The following is a 19608-nucleotide window of genomic DNA, read 5'->3' as shown; positions in this document are numbered from 1 at the left end:
TACAAAGTTATAATCATTTGTCAAAAATTATAACATAAAATTTTTGACAAATGATTATAACTTTGTAAAAACTTATAATTTAAAGAAAATTGAATATTTTATCTATCAGTATTTGATATGAAAAATTGATGAGTAAGTAAAATTAATTAAATATAACATATTCATAATTGTAGTTTCTAAAAAGTACAATTAATTCAAATATTAAAAATTAAGTACCATTATAATTCAAATATTCTTAGCTTTGTACAAATAGTCAAATGTTTCTCATTTAATTCTAACATGTTTTAGTTTCTAACGTATGTCCCAATTAGAAATTTAATATGTACATCCACACAACATCTTTTGTTGTATTTACCTAATAAACTGCTTCTATAGGTCTGTACATGTGCTGTTAGAAACTGCTTAGAGTGTAAAGAACGTGGCAGATCGTACAGCATGTTAGGTCGGCAGATTGGTTCTAGTAATAAATCACAGCATATACAATCGCTTATACGCGGGGCTCAGACATCGCCTAAGGTATGTTTTATCCGATCAAACTCATTTTAATGATTATAACATCATTAATATATAGGTGCGATAAACATATTATATTTTTCCCTTTAATTTCCATTTATTAAAAAAGAACTATTTTGTTTGGCTAATAGTATTTCATATTGTATCAAAATATTCTTTATTTATAGAACATCGTGGACAATCTCACGCATCAGTTAAGTCCTGTGAAGGATCCCGAGAAATTGCTGCAAGACATGGACGTAAATCGTTTGAGAGCTGTGATATACAGAGATGTTGTAAGTATACAATATTTCATATAACAACGATAAAGTAAAATGATCGTGTATGTATATATAAGATAGGAAAACTAAATCACGTACACTTTAATTTCAGGAAGAAACCAAGCAGGCACAGTTTCTGTCCCTTGCTATAGTTTACTTCATCTCTGTGTTGATGGTTTCCAAATATCGCGACATATTGGAACCGCCAATATCGCAGCGCCCACCAAGTCCAGTGCAAACAATACAAACAAATGGTGCCGGTCTCAGGCCAGGTAGTCCTTCAGGTAAGATCCCCGTATCTTATTTACTAACCGATCACTAGCAGTACTAACAGTAATCCAAAAAATAATCTGTGTAAATATTAATACACAAAATTCATTGAAGATATTTTTAAGTAATGGATGAGAGTAGTGTTAAATATTATCTTACAATTTATAAATAATATTACAAAATATTATATTACAAAATACTATGTACAGCGACTTTATAAAAAATTGTTTTTGTCGGAGTCTTTAAATTGTTTATTACTGGGTATGCACTCTGCAAAGAACTTATAAAAATGATAATACAAAGAATAATGCTATTCCATGTTGATAACGTGATGCTTTTATACTTTTTTATATAATTTAAAATTTCACTTATGTTTGTGATTATTAGATTATATCATCTATTATTACGGAAGAAATTATTAAAAAATTATAAAAGAAAAATGCATTAACTTTAATGCTACAATGATTTGCACGTTAAATATTAACACTTCCCTTAAAAAATTAAAAACTTTTAAGAATTCTTCTGTTTACTCAAAACTCTTACGTGTCAGATATGTATTCTCTTATCTTTCGTTTCTTAATATGTAAATAAATCCAATTCAATTTATAAATTAATTGATAATTTCGATATTACAGCATGACTGCAGCTATATAAATGTCTAAACAAGAAACTTATAATGTATATCTTGTAAAGATATTTTATCTGCTCTTGCTGTTTAGATAAAATTAAATTTATATCTTTTTCAAAATTTTTTAATTAACATTGATACATACATCGCTTCTATGAAATTATTATGCAATTTTTATTAAGTTTCGCAGATTAACTGGTTAAAAGATTTTCTGTCACAGTAATGTTATAAATGAATGAAATATGATGAATGTTATAAATTGCATATATGTACAGATATGTAGCTAATGTGTTCAACACTGTGCACCAAACGATGTAGCTGCAACTTGTAAGACAACAGCACATGACACCAAGTAGAACGCATGTGTTATTGCACTGTATGAAATAAACATTTTATATGTATCTGACAGTGAGAGTTTTGATGTTTGCCGAATGTGTTTGCACCTTTTTTACGTTACGAATATACTTACGTCGTTACTTATTGTTGTTGTATACTCTTGAATGTGGAATTTCTTTATGTGGAAAATTAAAGAAAAAACATATCGTTATGACAGTTACACGATTATGTGAAATAAGTTCTTTTAGAATGTAATACTCCAATTGTTACTGATAACATATTACAAACATTGTTATAGAACTTCGAATCGGTGTAAACATCATTATATTGGTGTAATCATACATTATTATATGATGAAAATAATAATAATATATTATTACTTTCATCATTATTTCAATTTTTCTTTGTTAAAATTTATAATACGTTACAAATTAGCAATAAAAATTATTAATTAAAAATTAGTAATTTTTACGAGATAATACATATTTAAAATGATACAAAATGTTATTTACTGAATTTCACTCTATGAATGTTAAATAAATACTTAATGGTTTTTCAAATATGCTTTTTTGTAATTTTTAAATATATATAACAAAAGCAAGTTTGCTGTAATAAGTATTTATGTATATATATATATATATATATTATATTTTCTTAGAATTTTATGAGTTTTTGATATTCTAAATTTTGCTTTAGAGACTCCAAAAAAGTTTTTAGTGAAAATTGTTTTCAAACTGTCAAAATAAGCAACTATATATGTGTTGCACTGTATAATTAATTTTTTAGGGAGAATATTGATAATTTGCTATAACATAAAAATGGGAGCTTCAAGATGAAACAGATGTTAATTATATACTGCTTATATTCGTAATTTTATTAAACAATTGCATAGAGTGAAAAACAGTATCAAAAACGTTATGGATCGCGAGCGATAAAAGTGTTTGCGCACGACCGGATAACGTGGTAAATGTGGTTCCTCGGCAGATGGGAATGGTGGTGGAGGAGGGCGGCCCTTATTTCCACAGTGGTCTCACCACGTGTACCCACAGTTCCTCCCGGGATCTCACCCTAACGCCAATGCAAATGTCAATGCCAATGCCAACCATCACATCAACCAGCACCACCACCAGCACCCGCTACCGGCTGCCAGGCACTCTAATCGCCAGCCATCCTCTAATTATTATCTCCCGAATCACCACAACAATCACTACAATCATCATCCGAATAACCATAATTATCATCGCCATCACCACTATCATCATCACAATAACAACAACCACCACCATACGCTTCAAAAGCATATCGATCAGCCCCGAAATCTCTGTCATAGAAACTCTGGTGTCGGTCTGCAAGGTAACTCGAAAACCCGAAAGTTGTTTCACGGAATGCCCAAGTTCTTCTGGCCTGATTTATTTTGCATTATTCTTATTTATCCATTAATTTGAACGACCCGCTTGTCAATATCAACGAGTCTATGCACAATTTTCTCCATGTTTTTCTTGCTGTACCAACGCAACCAACTCTTTCTGCGCTACAAAATTTATTATTTAAATTATCTTGAAAAAATATACATTTTACGATCGACTAAAAATCTAAAAAAAAGTTTGTTTAATTAACTCGTTCATTCTCTTTTCGCTTCTCACGTATTAAATGGATCTAATCTGATTGAATTTCTTATTTACTTTTATTATATTATTATTAAAACCAAATATTTATTAATTATATCATTTAGTCAATAGTTTTCTAGCAGGTTCGCATCGCATGTCACATACAAAGCTAGCAGTTACCTCGAACTTACAGCATATTGTTATGCAAAAAATCAATTTAATAATTGTCCTGTTCTACAGCATGAGATATACTTATATAGGTATTTCAATGACGATAAAACGCATCATATTTTATTAATACAAAACAAGACACGCTTGAACATAATGAAAATGCCATCCCTTAGAAGTCAATGCGATGTATGACATAAACAAAATACGCACAGTTATTCGACAATAATTCGCTATTATTGAACAAAATACAATAGTCCCCGAATTTGATGTGTATTTTTATCATTATATGTAATTTATATCAAATATATAATATTCTAATACATAATTCGAATATTACATATTCGATATAAATTATTTATATGTAATTTATATTTTATAATTACTTGTAATGCTTTTCATTACAAGTAATTGTTACTCGATAGATATATTTAAGGAACACTAGCTAATCTGAAAATTAGGATAAATCTTTAGTATAATTAAATCTATGCTATTAAATGCTAAGTCTATTTATGCATATAAAAAATTGAGTATAATAAAAGCTTGTGTTTCTTATGATTCGAGTAACTGAAGAATTGAAATGTCTGTTGTGTGCTATGATTTATTTTGCAGCAATTTTGCGCAACCCTTTATGTAATATAAACAAAGAAGAATGTTTTGTATGTTTTCGTTTTTGATGTACCTTGTGGATTTCAGAAGCTATTGGTTTTGTACATTTTTTACATTGGCAAACTGTGAATTTTATATATAATATAAATATATAAATGAAATATTTCAATTATATAATATCGTTGAACGCATGTGTATGAATATCAACTGGCTTAGCAAGAAGAAAATGTTCATATTCATCGATTTCTCATATCATATCTTAATCATGTGTTCTCAGGTAGCGGAGGTATAATGAGTCAATCTGGCTCTCAGGATGATGGCGAGTATGAAGTCATCATCGTCGACGAGAACAATTCTTCAATTTTGGCCGATCACGACGTCACATCGTCTGGACCGCCGTCAACCAAGGTAAGTTAATCTCACGGAAAAGTTACAATTTACCCGAAATTTCGATGCGATCTGAAAAGTGCAACGGACACTTGTTTTCTACCGAACAAATTCGAAAGAAGTGTCAACATCGAGAAAAATTGAACTGAAAATCTCAGGTAAAAGTCCTTCACATGAAACGCAATATGATAGTGACAATATAGTCTGATTGGTATAAAAACGAGATGGTTCTACAAAGTTATAACAATTTTGTATTACTTGAGACTGCATGCATTTCGATAGATTAAGAACGTAGACACGATGATTCGATGTTTCAATCTGTCGCTTTACACAGCTCTACGTAGCGAGTACGATACGCGGGTCTTTTTCCAAACTAAAATTCAACTCCGTTTCTTTCAATACTGTCCTGAGTATCTTTCTCTTTATGCTCGATAGTTACAAATAATATTCACAGCAGCGAGACTTTTGCACTCTTCCATCACGCACGATCTTATGGGATATCCACCGCAGTAATGACCAAATAACTTGTGCTATCGCACAATGCTTTGCACTAATTTATCACGTGTATTGTTCGTCTTGCGATGACGACTTATAAAGTTTTTTACTTCAAAATATTGAATATATACTGTGTAATTACGATAGACCAGTTCATAGGTAGCTGTATTAGATTTACACGTATTAAGACTTTTGACAAGGTAAATTTACATTCATTCTTAAATGTTGATTTTAAATTAGCACAATTTTACGATTATGATATATTTTTATTGTTTGTCAGTTTCTATTTTACGAACCTTAAGTGTAGTATTCAATAGTTGATTCTCCTAATACAATTACGTGATTTCGAGACCTGCTGTAGTTGAAGATCTCTTGTAATGCCCAGCATGTAGTATTCACTTATCAATTGATGTCTTGCATCTACGTAGTCCCAGCGTAACGACCGTTAGCTCAATTGTGATCTCTCGTAACTATCTCTCGCACGTAATATCTATATCTTATTACGGATTCTCTTTGGAAAATCGGTATTACCAGAGCAAAACCCCAATCAATCCGCGAAGTTCGGATACGTAATCGCACTTCCGAAAGTTAAACCACTATTTATCTGTAATTCTATCGAGCATGCGATACTCTGACTCTCGAATTTCTCTCATTGTTAACTTCCTCTGCTTGCATTGCTATGCGTACTAACTACTGGTTCTGAAGGGAGGTCACAGTGGTGTACCTCGGCCGCGGACTATTCTCGAGGATTACACCTCATCAGAACCAACGCTTGGCACTTCTACAAGGTCCGAACCACTGCCACGAAATCTGCAGGTAAAACTTAATTTGAATACAGATCCGGATGTGTGGAGGACGTTGACGGGAGCTCGATTCCCCAATTATGTCACCGCGACCGGTCGCGTTTTGGGAGCGATCAGAAATGTGTTTTTAATTATTTTAAATTTTCTCACTCCGTAAAAAGAATGCGAGAGGATACGCAACGGTACGATAATGCCCATTTGACGGGTGCAAGAAAGAGAGAGCAATATATATATATATCTTGATTCATATCTTTTTGTATGCTTATGTAATATTGATATAATGTAAAATAGCGGTCCTTACACGCGTATAACTTTTGTCTTATACTAGAATTAACAAGTTCGCTAACGAAGCTTGAATACATGAGAAGCTTGGTTCTTTCTTTCTATAATATATTAGTTGATTGCGTAGTAATGGTGTACTATTAATTGCATGTAATGAAGTAAGTACATGGCACGCGAGAGTATATCATGAAGTGTGATTGTATGAAATTATCCTATGAAATGTTTTTGTAATAAAATATAGCTATAAACTTTCATTAGTAATTGACTTCAGCATCGTAGTGAGATTCCTAGGCCTGGAAATACGTTACATCTGAATAGTTTAACATAGTAACGATCATTAAAAGGAAGAATTCCGTGTTACTCTAATAAAATTCAGCAGTGTGAAAAAATAAGAACGCTTTTAAATATTGTCGTTTACATATTGGTTAAAAAATAATTTATGTTTTATTATAAAAAATACATAAATCCTTTGATTTATGAATCTTTAATTAATTCTTTCTACTTAAAATGCCTCAATATTTTTAAAATAATTTACGGCTGATTTTATTTGAAGTAGAAAAAAATTCCAATGTTTCATTCTTCCCTTTGTTTTAATCGACTTTCTCCCAGAGCAATGACTCCAGTGAGGAGACAGTACATCGCAGCAATATCACCGCGGACCCGAGTCCTTCTGAAGTTACCACCGACAACGAAAACAAGCACAATTCTTCCGAAGAAGCCTGGACAGATGTAAACCTTAATGAAGACGGTGATACGATGCCTATTACAAATCCAAGAGAAGACCCGCGTAACATCCACAATATTGCACACTCGCGTGGTAAGAGTCAAATCAGCTGTGGTACCATCGCTTATGGTTGATAATATAATTCACAAGATTTCTGTTTCTCAACATCTAAATAGTGATTCTTATGTGTTTTAGCTGCTGAGAAAGAACATGAAAGTAAAAAGTTCTTCCAGGTTTTGAGAAATCAGGGATTTTTATTTTTGAAAAATATTACAAATTTAAATAATTTGTTTTTAAAACTTTTTTCTTTCGTAGTAAAATACATAAAAATCGCAATTCAAATGTTGAGAAACAGAAAGCTTGTAAATCAGTGTAATTTTTTGACATTAAATATTACCAATAAATTTTATTCTTTTAATACATCACTTAAAATTGTAAAGAATAAAAGGAGTTTCATATATCTCATATATATTTTTATGTATTATAAAAAAATATTTAAATTTCTCATAATTGTAATATATTACATATATTACAAATTTACGTTATTATATAAGAAATTCAAAACAAAGTTTTTAAAAATTAAAAGGTGATGAAATTTTTTGGAGAGCATAATCCTATTTTAATAAAAAATTCTGCAAGAAACACTTATTTCTTATTGAGAAACAAAATTGTTGATTATAATTTGTTCCATATAATTAATCTCATTAGAAGAATCCCCTTACCAATTTGATAAGTAAGGCAAGATACATTCTAAAACACACAGGCGACATGCAAGACAGCGAGGGCAACGTTCTCGAACAAGAAATGCTTGGCAACGCAGAACGCGGGGAGAAACCATCGGCGGAAATTTCTGTGGTGCGAGTTCCCGATCGGTTAGTAGTAACCGCAGCATCCCCAAGGGCCGATGAATTGCCAATCAAAGGTCTGGTCGATCATTTACCTGTACCAACACCTTCCCGTGAAGCCTCTCTCACGCAAAAGCTGGAAATGGCTTTGGGTTCGGTTTGCCCCCTCCTTCGAGAGATCATGGTGGACTTTGCTCCCTTCCTGTCCAAAACACTCGTTGGCTCCCATGGTCAAGAGTTGTTAATGGAAGGAAAAGGTACGAGTTGCAAGGGTACGTCGAACGTACAGTCATTCTTCTGTGTTCGATGTTTGCATGTTGTATATGAATCCGTTAAGGAAACTTTTATTACGAGCAAACCAAGACAAATTTTCTTTTCGAGTATCATTTTCTTCAAATATTATTTGATATGTGTGATTTTAGAATAGTCTCTGTATAAATTGCGCTATAAACACACCGTAGTTTTATTATGTACGCGCTTATGAAATCCATAAAAGGAAATCACAGCTCTCACATTCCGCATTTTACGCGCGCGTAATATGATATAGAATGTCTGAGGCTCGATAAATAAAAAGGATATATTTCACGTTGAACTTTATTATACGGAGAACAGTCGTAGTATGGTCTATGTTTTCTAAGCGATGTCGAGATATATCACGCCCACGAATAAAAAAGAATGAAAGATTAAGGAACTAAAACTCAGCATAGTTTCATGTAGACATATTTTCCAAAATAATAAAATTATTCTTTGTTATTCCTCTTTATATTTTATTGCGGTAAAATATTTATTGTAAATATGCACATTTAACATATTGCCAGAATGCTCCATTTTTTGTTATTTTATACTCTTATTATCATCTCTTTTTTTCTAAACGTTGTACATTATTTTGAATACATTTATTATTCAATTCGTAAACATGTGTATGACAAACCAATGTTCGTCATTAAATATTCCGAGATTGATATATTATGGGTGCTTTAAAAGATAAAATAGCGATCATAAAAAATAAGAATCCAACAATGTTGTACGTGTAAAATATTTAAAACCGTATATTTAGATATGCTCACGTGATAAATAAAAATTTAGAGTCTTTTTAAATGGGCATACTTGGCGGGACTTTCGTCACTTTTATGGTATTTCTATCTCTGGTATTTCACACCGAGTATTCAAATTAGTCACTTTATGATTTCGCTTTAGGAAGATGGCCAGCGTATTCCAAGTAATCGCTCACCATTAGTATTCAGCATGCGCGTAGAGACTACGATGATTCTCGCAGATTTTATATTCAAGAAACGTGGCGTTTGATACTTTTGCAACGTATCGATGTACTTTTATTTTTAACAATATCCGTGATACACTATACAGTTGGTAAAACGCGACACTGTTCGTTTCTTCCGTTTGTCAGTCATTGTTATTCATCGTTTATCGTTCGTTCGTTTAACGATTCCCTGTTTGTAATTTGCCAGGTTTAACCACATTTAAGAACAGCAACTCTGTCGTGGAATTGGTTATGCTCCTCTGCTCTCAAGAATGGCAAAACTCTCTGCAAAAGCACGCAGGTCTCGCTTTCATCGAGCTCATTAACGAGGGAAGGTAAGACGTTTATTATACGGCTAGGCGCGCAAACAAAACAAAATCAAACTTTCTCGTTTCCCTTTATGAAAATGCTTCCTTGCGTTACACAGGCTGCTATCTCACGCGATGAAGGATCACATAGTAAGAGTCGCAAACGAGGCAGAGTTCATTTTAAACAGGATGAGAGCAGATGACGTGCTGAAGCATGCTGACTTTGAGGTATTGCATGCATTTCTTCCGGCGATTTCATTGCCCTGTAAATAGAACCGACCAGTTTTTGTCGCCAAATCGTTTTCGCGAGTCATCTAATATCGATACGACAATCCTTCTGCTGAAGTATATTGTTGTAATCCAGCATTATAAATTATTTTAAAAAATACATTAATAATACACATTAATATTACATTACATTAATAATACATACTTTTTTTCTGATATTTAGTCACAATGCGCGCAAACATTATTGGACCGTCGGGAAGAAGAACGTATGTGCGATCATCTAATCACTGCGGCACGAAGACGCGATAATGTTATCGCTAGCAGGCTTCTGGAGAAAGTCAGAAATATTTTGTCTAACAAGCACGGCGCATGGGGATACATGGATCCAATGGCTGCAAAGTGAGCACAAGCATTTTAAATTGATTTCATATTGCATAATTATATTCTGTATATTATGTATATTATTGTCGCTGTTTACAGATTGGCCGAATACTGGAAACTGGATGCTTGGGAGGATGATGCACGTAGACGCAAGCGTTTCGTGCATAATCCACTAGGCTCGAGCCACCCCGAGGCTACACTCAAGGCGGCTCTAGAACACGGTGCACCCGAGGATGCGATACTTCAAGCGCGTGAAGAGTTTCACGCGCATCTCGCAGCCTCGCGTGCACACCAACAGCAATTGCAATCGGCGGATCTTCTGGATGACAGTGAATTGCTAACGGACGACAGGGATCTCGACAACGACTTGACAGGTTGGTCGGCGTTGCCTGATAAACGAGACGCGACATTTTAATGGCATATTATTGACCGCGCAAACCGGTTTTATTTTCGTCAATCCCGCACCGCAATTTTATTGAAATCGTTATTTAAGTATCGGTCAATTGTCATCTGTTAGTTTAATTTTCAATTTCTATGCGTCGTACATTACAAAACAAGCATGCTACCGATAATTTGTAGTGCGTGAGTTTAAAGTAAAATAAGAAACACAGATAAATAAGAAGCGTCAAAATACAGTTGAGGCTGGATCTTGGCGCTTAGTAATATTTGTAAATTTTTGAATACATCTTCCAGTATATAAAAATAAGGAAAACTCAATCACGTTTAAATAAAAAAAATTGCATGTACAGGCAATATGCTATTATTTTATTGGGGTGCTGTTTACACGCACGCTGACTGATTATTCGTGTTTTACCAGGTCCAGTGAATATTAGCACGAAAGGCAGATTAATCGCACCCGGTATCGTGGCGCCCGGCATCATTTCCGTTACATCCACGGAGCTGTATTTCGAGGTGGACGAGGATGATCCGGAGTTCAAGAAAATCGACAGTGAGGTGAGTACTTAAATTAAAGCACATGGAAGGATATATGATAAATTAAAGCACATGGAAGGACATATGATAAAAAGACACATTACTGAATATATATCTTTGTCACAATACGCGTTATTTATATAATCTTCAATAATTAGTTGCTTTATCTTGTCTTCTCTTCATTAAGATAGAATATATGTATTTGGAACATTCGCGGTGTTATCTATTTGAAGTATAGTCGCCAGTTGTCTTGGTGATAAAACTGTATTTTAATGAAAAACCAAATTGTCGAGAAAGAGACCAAAGTTAAATTTATAATATTTTCTTATGAGGCTAAAAAAGCTAAAAAAAAACCTATTTTTAAAATAATGTAAGATCAGCTAAGCATTCGATAGAAGCACTAATTCTGTGACATGTTCAATTACTTTATTTTGCAATCAATATTTGCAATCAGTATTGCATTATTATTTTCCAATTTCTTTCAATTCGCTTCTATCGTTTATCGTAAATGCATCTTTATCAGCGTGCATTTAACACTGCGGCTACAGCTTAAAAATGTGTGCGGTAATAGCGTACACCCATTATTTACATATTAAATGTTTGAGGTAATATTTTACGCTGGCCTCTCTTAAACTGACGAACGCGAAAGCCTAAGGTAGCCGCTCATAACGAAGAGTATCAATCATTTCAACCGTCATAGAATTTGAATAAGTGTACGTCGTAAATGATGAGACGTGGCGAAAGCTTCCATGGCACCGCTAGTGGAGGCAAATTCTGGCTAGAATTAGTTCGGACGTGTCCCTGTCTATCAGTGTCCATAAGGCACCTTACATTCGTGAAGCTTCCACAATAAAAAAAAAACGAAGAGAAAGCCGCGATAAAACTGAGAGAGAAGTCGAGAGAAAGAAAGAGAAAGAACGAGAGAGGAAGGTGAACTGGAAGAACTAGAAGGACGATTATCATATATCGGTCGTAGATCTCGCGTTTGTATAACTAGGGAATAAAACAAACAGAGGAGGGCCCCATGGGGTCGACCGATCTTCAGGGTCGGCAATTATGAGCCCCCCGCGGGGCCCGGTATCTGCCTGCCCGCTCTTTCGTCTCTCTTCCTCTCTATCTTCCATCGCTTTGCCACGCACTAACTACGTATCGGTGGCATAGGTGAACAAGCTTCTCACAGGAATGCACTGAAACTACCGCATTTTCTCACCTAGTCGATGAACGTCACTTAGTCATGTGTCTAGTATGATGTAAATAAAATTTGTGGTACCTATACTGAGAAAAAATTTCTGCTACCAACAAGAAAAACAAACACAAATTCTGGTCATATGAATCAAAATTCTCTATAGCAATTGAATTTCTAGTTATTTCGATTAGAATGTTTGATAGATTTAACTATCTTATAAGCATACAATATTCTTAAAATGTTATATAAATATTATTTACCGTTTTTAATATTCATATATAATATATATTCTAAGAATATTGTGTCTTGTAAGGTATAAGCGTTTAACTTACACATTTCTAGTTGAATCTAATGAATATCACACGATTTTTTCTAATATATGTCTCGATGATGCGAATCAATAATTAAATACGTAATTTTACTCGATAAATCCGATCATCTTATAAACGACCATTAACTTCCTCAAATTGTGGTAACGAAACTTTTCATTATCTATGAATTTATATCACAATATTGAATCTTATCAATACCACAGGATCAGTCTCTTTTAACGCCTGTCGCGAAGTCCCTCGTTAGTTAATAAATAAAATATATTCGATGTCCTCCGCGCGAGAGACTCAGTAATCGCTCGCCGACGATCGTATCGCTGTGTTTCTCGAGGATATGCACAAGAATTTCGCAGTGTCCACCTGTCGTCTCCGTTATATCTTGACCGACGGACTTGCCCATGAATAGGACGAACTCATTCGGGCTCTCTTAATTGGAATCTTTTTTAAGAAGGAACGCTGAGCGCACCTGGAAGCGAGGAGGGAAACAGCGTGAGAAGGGGAGAAAGACAGACAGACAGATAGAAACAAAGGAGAAGAAGGAAGCAGAGATAGTAGAGATGAGGAGGCAAGGCGAGAGGAAGAAAGAGAGAGAGAGAGAGAGAGAGAAAGAGAGAGAGAGACCGGTCGTTCACGATCGAGACACGCTCATTAGTCGAGGATGTCCCGAGGGTAGGCGGGAGGCTTCGTCGAATTCGTAGGCGATGGATCACTCGATAGTCGAGCCGAGACTTAAGCGATCGTAATGCGCGGCCGCAGAAGAGGATGCACCCAGGAGTGGCCTCAGGGAGAGACTGCATATCGGGCCGCGCGCCGCTGCACCCTTTTGTGCGTATCTCTCCTCACGAGTCTCCTCCACCGTCGATCGCGCCGATTCCTCCCTTCTTCCTCCTTTACCTTTTATAATGGCCCAGGCAAACGTATTTATCGTGATTTATCGTTTACACGGGTTTCTCCTTTCTCTCCCGCCCCACACTGTTCCTCTTTTCTCTCTCTTTCTCTCTTTCTGTCTGTCCCGCAACGCCGTATGTTAAAGATAGAGGATGCACACCGTGCGATTACGTCGAGAATGAATTATTGATAGTCCGCACGAGGCATTAATATCTAAAACAAATAATCAACGATACGGCCGCTCTTTCGCAAATGTACTTTTCGTCTCTAATTTGACGAAGAAACTATATATGCTCTTCTTTTGTAGATTAAATACTGAAGCGCAAAATCCTTGCAGCCATTCGTAAATTAACGGTTATTTATATTGCGTATCGTATGTGAGATTTATGTCACATAATTGCTCGTGATGATACGTAATAACGATGTGCTGTCGTCGCGATTTGCATACACTGAAAATTGAGTCGCCACTTGGGTTATTTTTAGAGACAGCAAAACGTGAAGTACGGTCGTAAAATAAATAATCAATTTCCTGAGTTTCTTAGCATTCATCAAGCTGGAAAGCTATAGAATGCATATTCTGTTTGCAAGATGTACACATAATGTATATTCAAAGTATACATAGAAAGAAAGTTGCTAAAAATGTCTGAAAATAACTACAGATCTAAAAATAATTTTGTTTGGACGATCAAAATAATTATGTAGGACAGCCAAGCTGTTGCTAAAAAAATCGTTAAAATTTTTTGCAACATTATCATCAATGCTTAAACATTCTACATAATTATTTTAATGATCCAACAAAATTGCTTTTAAATTTATATCTAACTAAATTTTTAAACACCGTTCCTTCCGTGACGATAGAAAGTCGACATCGCTTTTAAAGTATAAATACACCTTACTATATTAGCGCGCAATGCAATAATCTTTAAAAAGTTAATCGTTAATTTTTGTTTTTACGTCGTTTTATATCTTTCGGGTTTGCATTTCGGAGGAGAAAAAGCAGATCAGGTTTCAATAAACCTAACGGCTTGCTGCCTCAGCTTCAGAGGGTAGGTCACACGGGACATTAAACTCCGCGTCGCGGTGGCTCGAGAGACTCACATTTTTATGGAAACCTGCTCTGTGGCGCCTGAAGTTCCCCTTCCTGTGGTAGTTATCGCAGACACATGCTGCGAATATCCTTGTGGGATGCCCAGTGCTGTACGAAAAAAAGAGTGAAAGAGAGAGAAGGAGATAGTGAGAAAATGGGAGAAAGAGGAGCGAGGGATACCAACTGGACAGGTGGTCTGTATCATACGTTGGTGCTCATTCGCGACGAAGATACCATTAACGAAAGATACAGCGCCGCGAAAAATCCGAGACATCGAGCCGTTTATCAATGATCGCAAATACAAACTGCCTCGTAGATCATATGGTGCTAGAGATTTCCAAGTTCGTAGTTAGTGGTATATCTCGCCGCGATTCGCTTCACACTCGGGATTATTAATACATAAATGTTATTCATACATAAATATACATTGTGCAGGCGATTGTGTAACTGATACGGGATCTCTTTGTAAGATAACGATATGAAAAGAACTTTCTATCGAGAGCATATGCGTTTGTATATGAAAGACTAAACGAGAATGACAGGAGGGCGGATTGTGACCGAGCACCGGTTTAATGTTATGCGATTACGGCCTTCTTAGGCAATACATATGCATGACATCGGTGTAATATAGTGCGAGTGACGTTATAATAATACGACTGTAATTATTCCGCGCTCCGATCCGCGGTACCTCGTAGTGCTAGTATTACAAAGACTGTCCACCTCGGTTTAATCACCAGCCATCGAATGCGCGACCGTATCTTATCGCAATTATTCCATCGCATTATTCTTGTATCTTGCGATTATAAACACGTGTCGATAAATAATAAAGCCAGTCAGCTACTCTTGCGATCAGATTGCCGTGCGATACGTGGCTTCTTCGATAAAGAGATGCACTTTTCCTCTCCCGAGCGCGATGCGTCTGTGCTCGCTCTTTGAATTATGTATCGTGTATTCCGGAATAATAACTCTCGTCGAGTTTGATGAATAAGCATATAACTCTTGATCGGATCTAATTCCTTCTGCTCGCGTATATATCATCCGTGTTGTTATTAATAAAAACGAGAGGCAATAATTACTCTTCCAACAGTTTCGTTGTGCGTTTTCTGCCAAAGGCACGAGGATCAAGGTGCACGAGCGCGTATCGAGATGCGAATTTGCATATCCCGCATAATTTAATCGATCCACGATTTCGATGGGACTCGACGTTGCCGATGACCAGGTAGCCAATGACCAGAGGGGTAGTCTGCGCGAAAAGGATGCAGTTAGTTTGGTAAACATCCATCAATTCATGGGCAGGGCAGCGCGAGGCAGAGAACGGGGCAGAACCTGAAGAGCAGGCAAGCTGGAAGGAGCAGGCGGGCTCATTCTCAACAAGGCAGGGGTAATCACTGCTATTAGTGCGGACATTACTCCGGTGGTCCGCCAATCTCCGTAACACTCCATCATATCGGTGCCTCAAGGCTCTTCAGTCGTGCAGAAAATGGATTTTCCTGCAGATTTCAATCGCGCGACATTTTACACCCGTGTAAAATACTCTTAATCGGGGAAAAAAATGACTTGACGGTTCAAAAATAATCATAATTGATTACTGTCGGCAATTGGCAAGTACTTGAATCTTAATCTTCAATTTGTGAACCGCAGTTATTTACTTGACTCCTGTCTCAAGTCCAAACTATAAATATATTTCTAATATATACGTCTTCAAATTGGCCACGCGAACTGCGGAAGCAGAAATGTGTCATCCTAATCTAAAGTGCCAAATAAACGATCGTCCGAAATCTCTCTTACTGTAGCAGACGATCTTTCTCGCGATGCCGATCCTCCTTCGACGGTCGTTATAGGCGTGACGACCGATTATCCTCGAAAGGAATGATGATAGATATCATAGGCAACTGTCTCGTGCCACATCAGTTCTGTCAGCGACTGCAGGTAGGCGGGAAGCTTGTGGGTGTATCCGTTCTGTAGATACGCGAATTCACCACAGTGCTAAGAGTTTGCTCGAAGGTATACATATATATAACGTGTCTCAAATGCAACACTCTGCTCTTAAAGAGCTTTTTCTATCAAATTTCAATCTCCTATTTCAATCTCCGCACAGTTCGTACATTTGGTACATAATCATGTAAAAGCACAAATCTCCTTGTCTACTAATCCAGTACAAACTATTTTTTATGCATTTTTTCTGGGGTACACCCTATATATGCATAAATATGAAAGACACGATATGTATCAAGGGACGATGCTGCTACAATGTTAGACGTTGATTAAAAACGGCGCAATTTAGTCAGTCGCGTTATGACTAAGAATGAAGCTATAATTACCGGCTACAGCGATGTTGGTTCAACATAGTGCAGTAATGGGGTTACATTGTCCTGGTTCCTTTTTCGAGCAACATATTACAACATTATTTTTTTCTCGGCTTAATTAAAGCCTACATTATTTCATTGACTCTGACAAACATGTAAATTCTTACGTTGCGTAATGTAATCGCAAATCGGACTGTATTCATCAATGATATCGTCTCATCTGATACTAATGATATGTTCTTCTTGATGTTCTCCGATTCGCGGGTCCTTTTGTTACCCTATTCGTACGGACCTGAAAGAGAGCTAGTCGCTGGCAATATAGGCGGAGCGAGGCTGGATCCGATTCAAAGTGTGACGGATGGCGCCCACCTGTGGATTCATTCACTAATCTGCTCGCTAAGCAAACAGCCTGAACACACCCCGTCATTATCGCTGACGGCGTAAGTAGCGCCCGATCTCGTTCTTACCTGATATTTATTATGCCCTCTTGGGTCCCCTCTCTCATCTTTCTGCCTCTCTCTTTCTCCTTCTACTTTCCGTGCACAGGGCACGGATCGTGCCCATTTTCGCGTCACCCTTTCGCCACCATCGATTTTCGAGCTGTACGGGTGCGCGTTGCCCCGCAATTATCGATGGCGCCTGGTGCCACGTATCGGTGGCCGCGTGTGCCATCTGGATACGTGACTGGAATGGAATTTCAGGGCTACACGTTGTGCAAATAGCTTTTGGTTCCGCATCACCTATCGATCGTTTCGCGATACGTATGCGAATTATACGTTCTTTCCTCAATCTTCAATCTCTGCAAAAAATATCTGGTATCTGGTATTTAATATACTAAACGAAAAGAACAATTTTTTACTGAAGTATCTAATAAAAATTTAGGTAAATATTAATCTGAAAATAATTTTGTTGAACTAATAATTATTATATATAGGAAACTCAAACACGATGAGCAATGCACAGCAAAAATTTTGACATTCTAACAACCAGCTTGAGCGTTCTACATAATTATTTTAATATTCCAATAAAGTTATTTTCAGATCCGATTTTAGTTGAATTTTTAGATACTTCAATAAAACGTATTTTCTGTGTAGTGTTCTAATGTTTAAAAGTCTACCGAGAATAGAGTACAATATTTATAATATATTCAGTAAATTAAACGACTTGTGAAAAAGGCATAAAGAAACCATTGCGTAGATGAAGATTATCAAGCTTTAATTGCATCAGTTTACTGCTTTATTAATAATTACACATAATATTAAGATGACTTTAAAGAACGTTAAATAGCGTAAAATTAGCGACCAAGATTCTTCCGCGGAAAGAAAATAAAATAACCATAATTAACTAGTGATCTGCGAGAGTGTTCTGCGTTTTACGATACGGTCTTTTAATGCGGTACTTGTAAATTGTAACTATCATGCTCGACAATCTCCGGTGTAAGAAGAAAATTCAATTTCTTATGTTGTATCAGACTAGAGATTGAGATTGAGATTGGATTGAAATTTAATCAGAAAAAAGTAAACCAATATCAAGTTCAACGAATTTTTCTTTGATTAGTCAAATTCCACTCGATCTCTAGTATGATACGGATATTACTCACGCGGCACCAGTTAAAAGCGGCAGATAGATTTGATTGCAATTTTCTCATCGCGCGATACCTAATTATTCTACCTTTATTACCGGAAATCGCGCGATAGGTAGGTCCATCATCGCGACGAGTACCGGCGCGTCTCGTTATAGTTATGTAGTAATAACGATCGAAAAACGAGCGGGTGCGACGCGGCGTCGTGGATGCGAGCATACAAACGAGCCGCGAGATAAGGGAAAACCACTACCTGAGGCCGTGTCTTTCCCGCCTTTTCTGCCATTAATCATCGCATCTCGCGGATGCACGGCGCGGCAGGGGCCCAAGGCGCATTTTCAAGCGCATTTGCAAAACGAGCCGCGACGCTCTACGACGAATCGATTAATATTAATGAAAATGTCGCGACAACGAGTGTGCAAATCACGAGGAGATAAACACGCGCGCTCGTATTATTCACATAATACTAACATCGCGTACGTTGCTTGGCGAAGCGCAATTTGTGCACGGATTCCATTAAATTTATATAATGTCACATTATAGCTAAATTGATTTATTTTTAATTATTTTTATTTGCCATGTTTGTTTCTTCTCAATAAGTCGTTAATTTAAAACAATAAAGTTTAAACAATTTAATTCAAAAAAATGTATTAAATTTAATTCAAATTTAGTTTATTATTTGTAAGTCGGTGATGCCCTAGACGAATAAATTTACAAAAAAAAAGAAATACACGAGAAATGTTCCTCCACCAGACTCCATGACGTGGTGCGTGGTGCACAGTATAAGTATACTCAATTCCAGATGTAAATTTCTACTTTACGTTTTACCGAGATGCTTCTTCGACCGTTTCGTGGAGTACTTAGCTGATAAGCGTACGAGGCCATCTGTATGCTTAAAATAATCTTGAATTGGTTATCACCGTCTCAATGGAACGAGACATGGTCAGAGCGTAGCGTGAAATCGGTGTTGCGTATCCGGTTTTACCTTTAGAGGCGTTGCTCGACAGAGCGTGTAATTTGTCGCTCGCGCGAAGGCAGATCTTATTTCTCAATTATGCAAAAATGGGGCCGCACGAGAAAGGTTCGATAATAGTTCGCCGCGTTTATTCGTCGCGATAGTTGCGCAACGTGACAACTCTTGTATCGTCCTGATGTTAAATGCAATCTGTAAAAGACGAAAAGGTGTCTTGAAGGG

The 19608-nt window shown here is 36.3% G+C and overlaps 1 protein-coding gene across 10 annotated transcripts in view; it reads left to right on the top strand.

Moving 5' to 3' along the window:
• rg (A kinase anchor protein rugose) overlaps window positions 1-19608 on the top strand; it is a 365249-nt gene that overhangs the window by 272351 nt on the left and 73290 nt on the right. For 4 of the 10 annotated variants that reach the window (XM_018452252.1, XM_018452243.1, XM_018452236.1 and 1 more), the window contains exons 25-37: window positions 376-516; window positions 681-788; window positions 886-1057; window positions 2992-3360; window positions 4669-4799; window positions 5979-6089; window positions 6968-7175; window positions 7846-8199; window positions 9394-9520; window positions 9613-9721; window positions 9945-10120; window positions 10202-10476; window positions 10920-11056. In XM_018452252.1, the coding sequence (XP_018307754.1) occupies window positions 376-516; window positions 681-788; window positions 886-1057; window positions 2992-3360; window positions 4669-4799; window positions 5979-6089; window positions 6968-7175; window positions 7846-8199; window positions 9394-9520; window positions 9613-9721; window positions 9945-10120; window positions 10202-10476; window positions 10920-11056 (2418 nt within the window). The remainder of the gene's footprint in view (window positions 1-375; window positions 517-680; window positions 789-885; window positions 1058-2991; window positions 3361-4668; window positions 4800-5978; window positions 6090-6967; window positions 7176-7845; window positions 8200-9393; window positions 9521-9612; window positions 9722-9944; window positions 10121-10201; window positions 10477-10919; window positions 11057-19608) is intronic. The other 6 variants (XM_018452260.1, XM_018452282.1, XM_018452230.1 and 3 more) reach the window with 4 other exon arrangements.

This window comes from Mycetomoellerius zeteki, unplaced genomic scaffold, assembly GCF_001594055.1.
Source record: "Mycetomoellerius zeteki isolate Tzet28-1 unplaced genomic scaffold, Tzet1.0 scaffold108, whole genome shotgun sequence".
Lineage (NCBI taxonomy): Eukaryota > Metazoa > Arthropoda > Insecta > Hymenoptera > Formicidae > Mycetomoellerius > Mycetomoellerius zeteki.
This window is presented reverse-complemented; position numbering and strand designations above follow the sequence as displayed.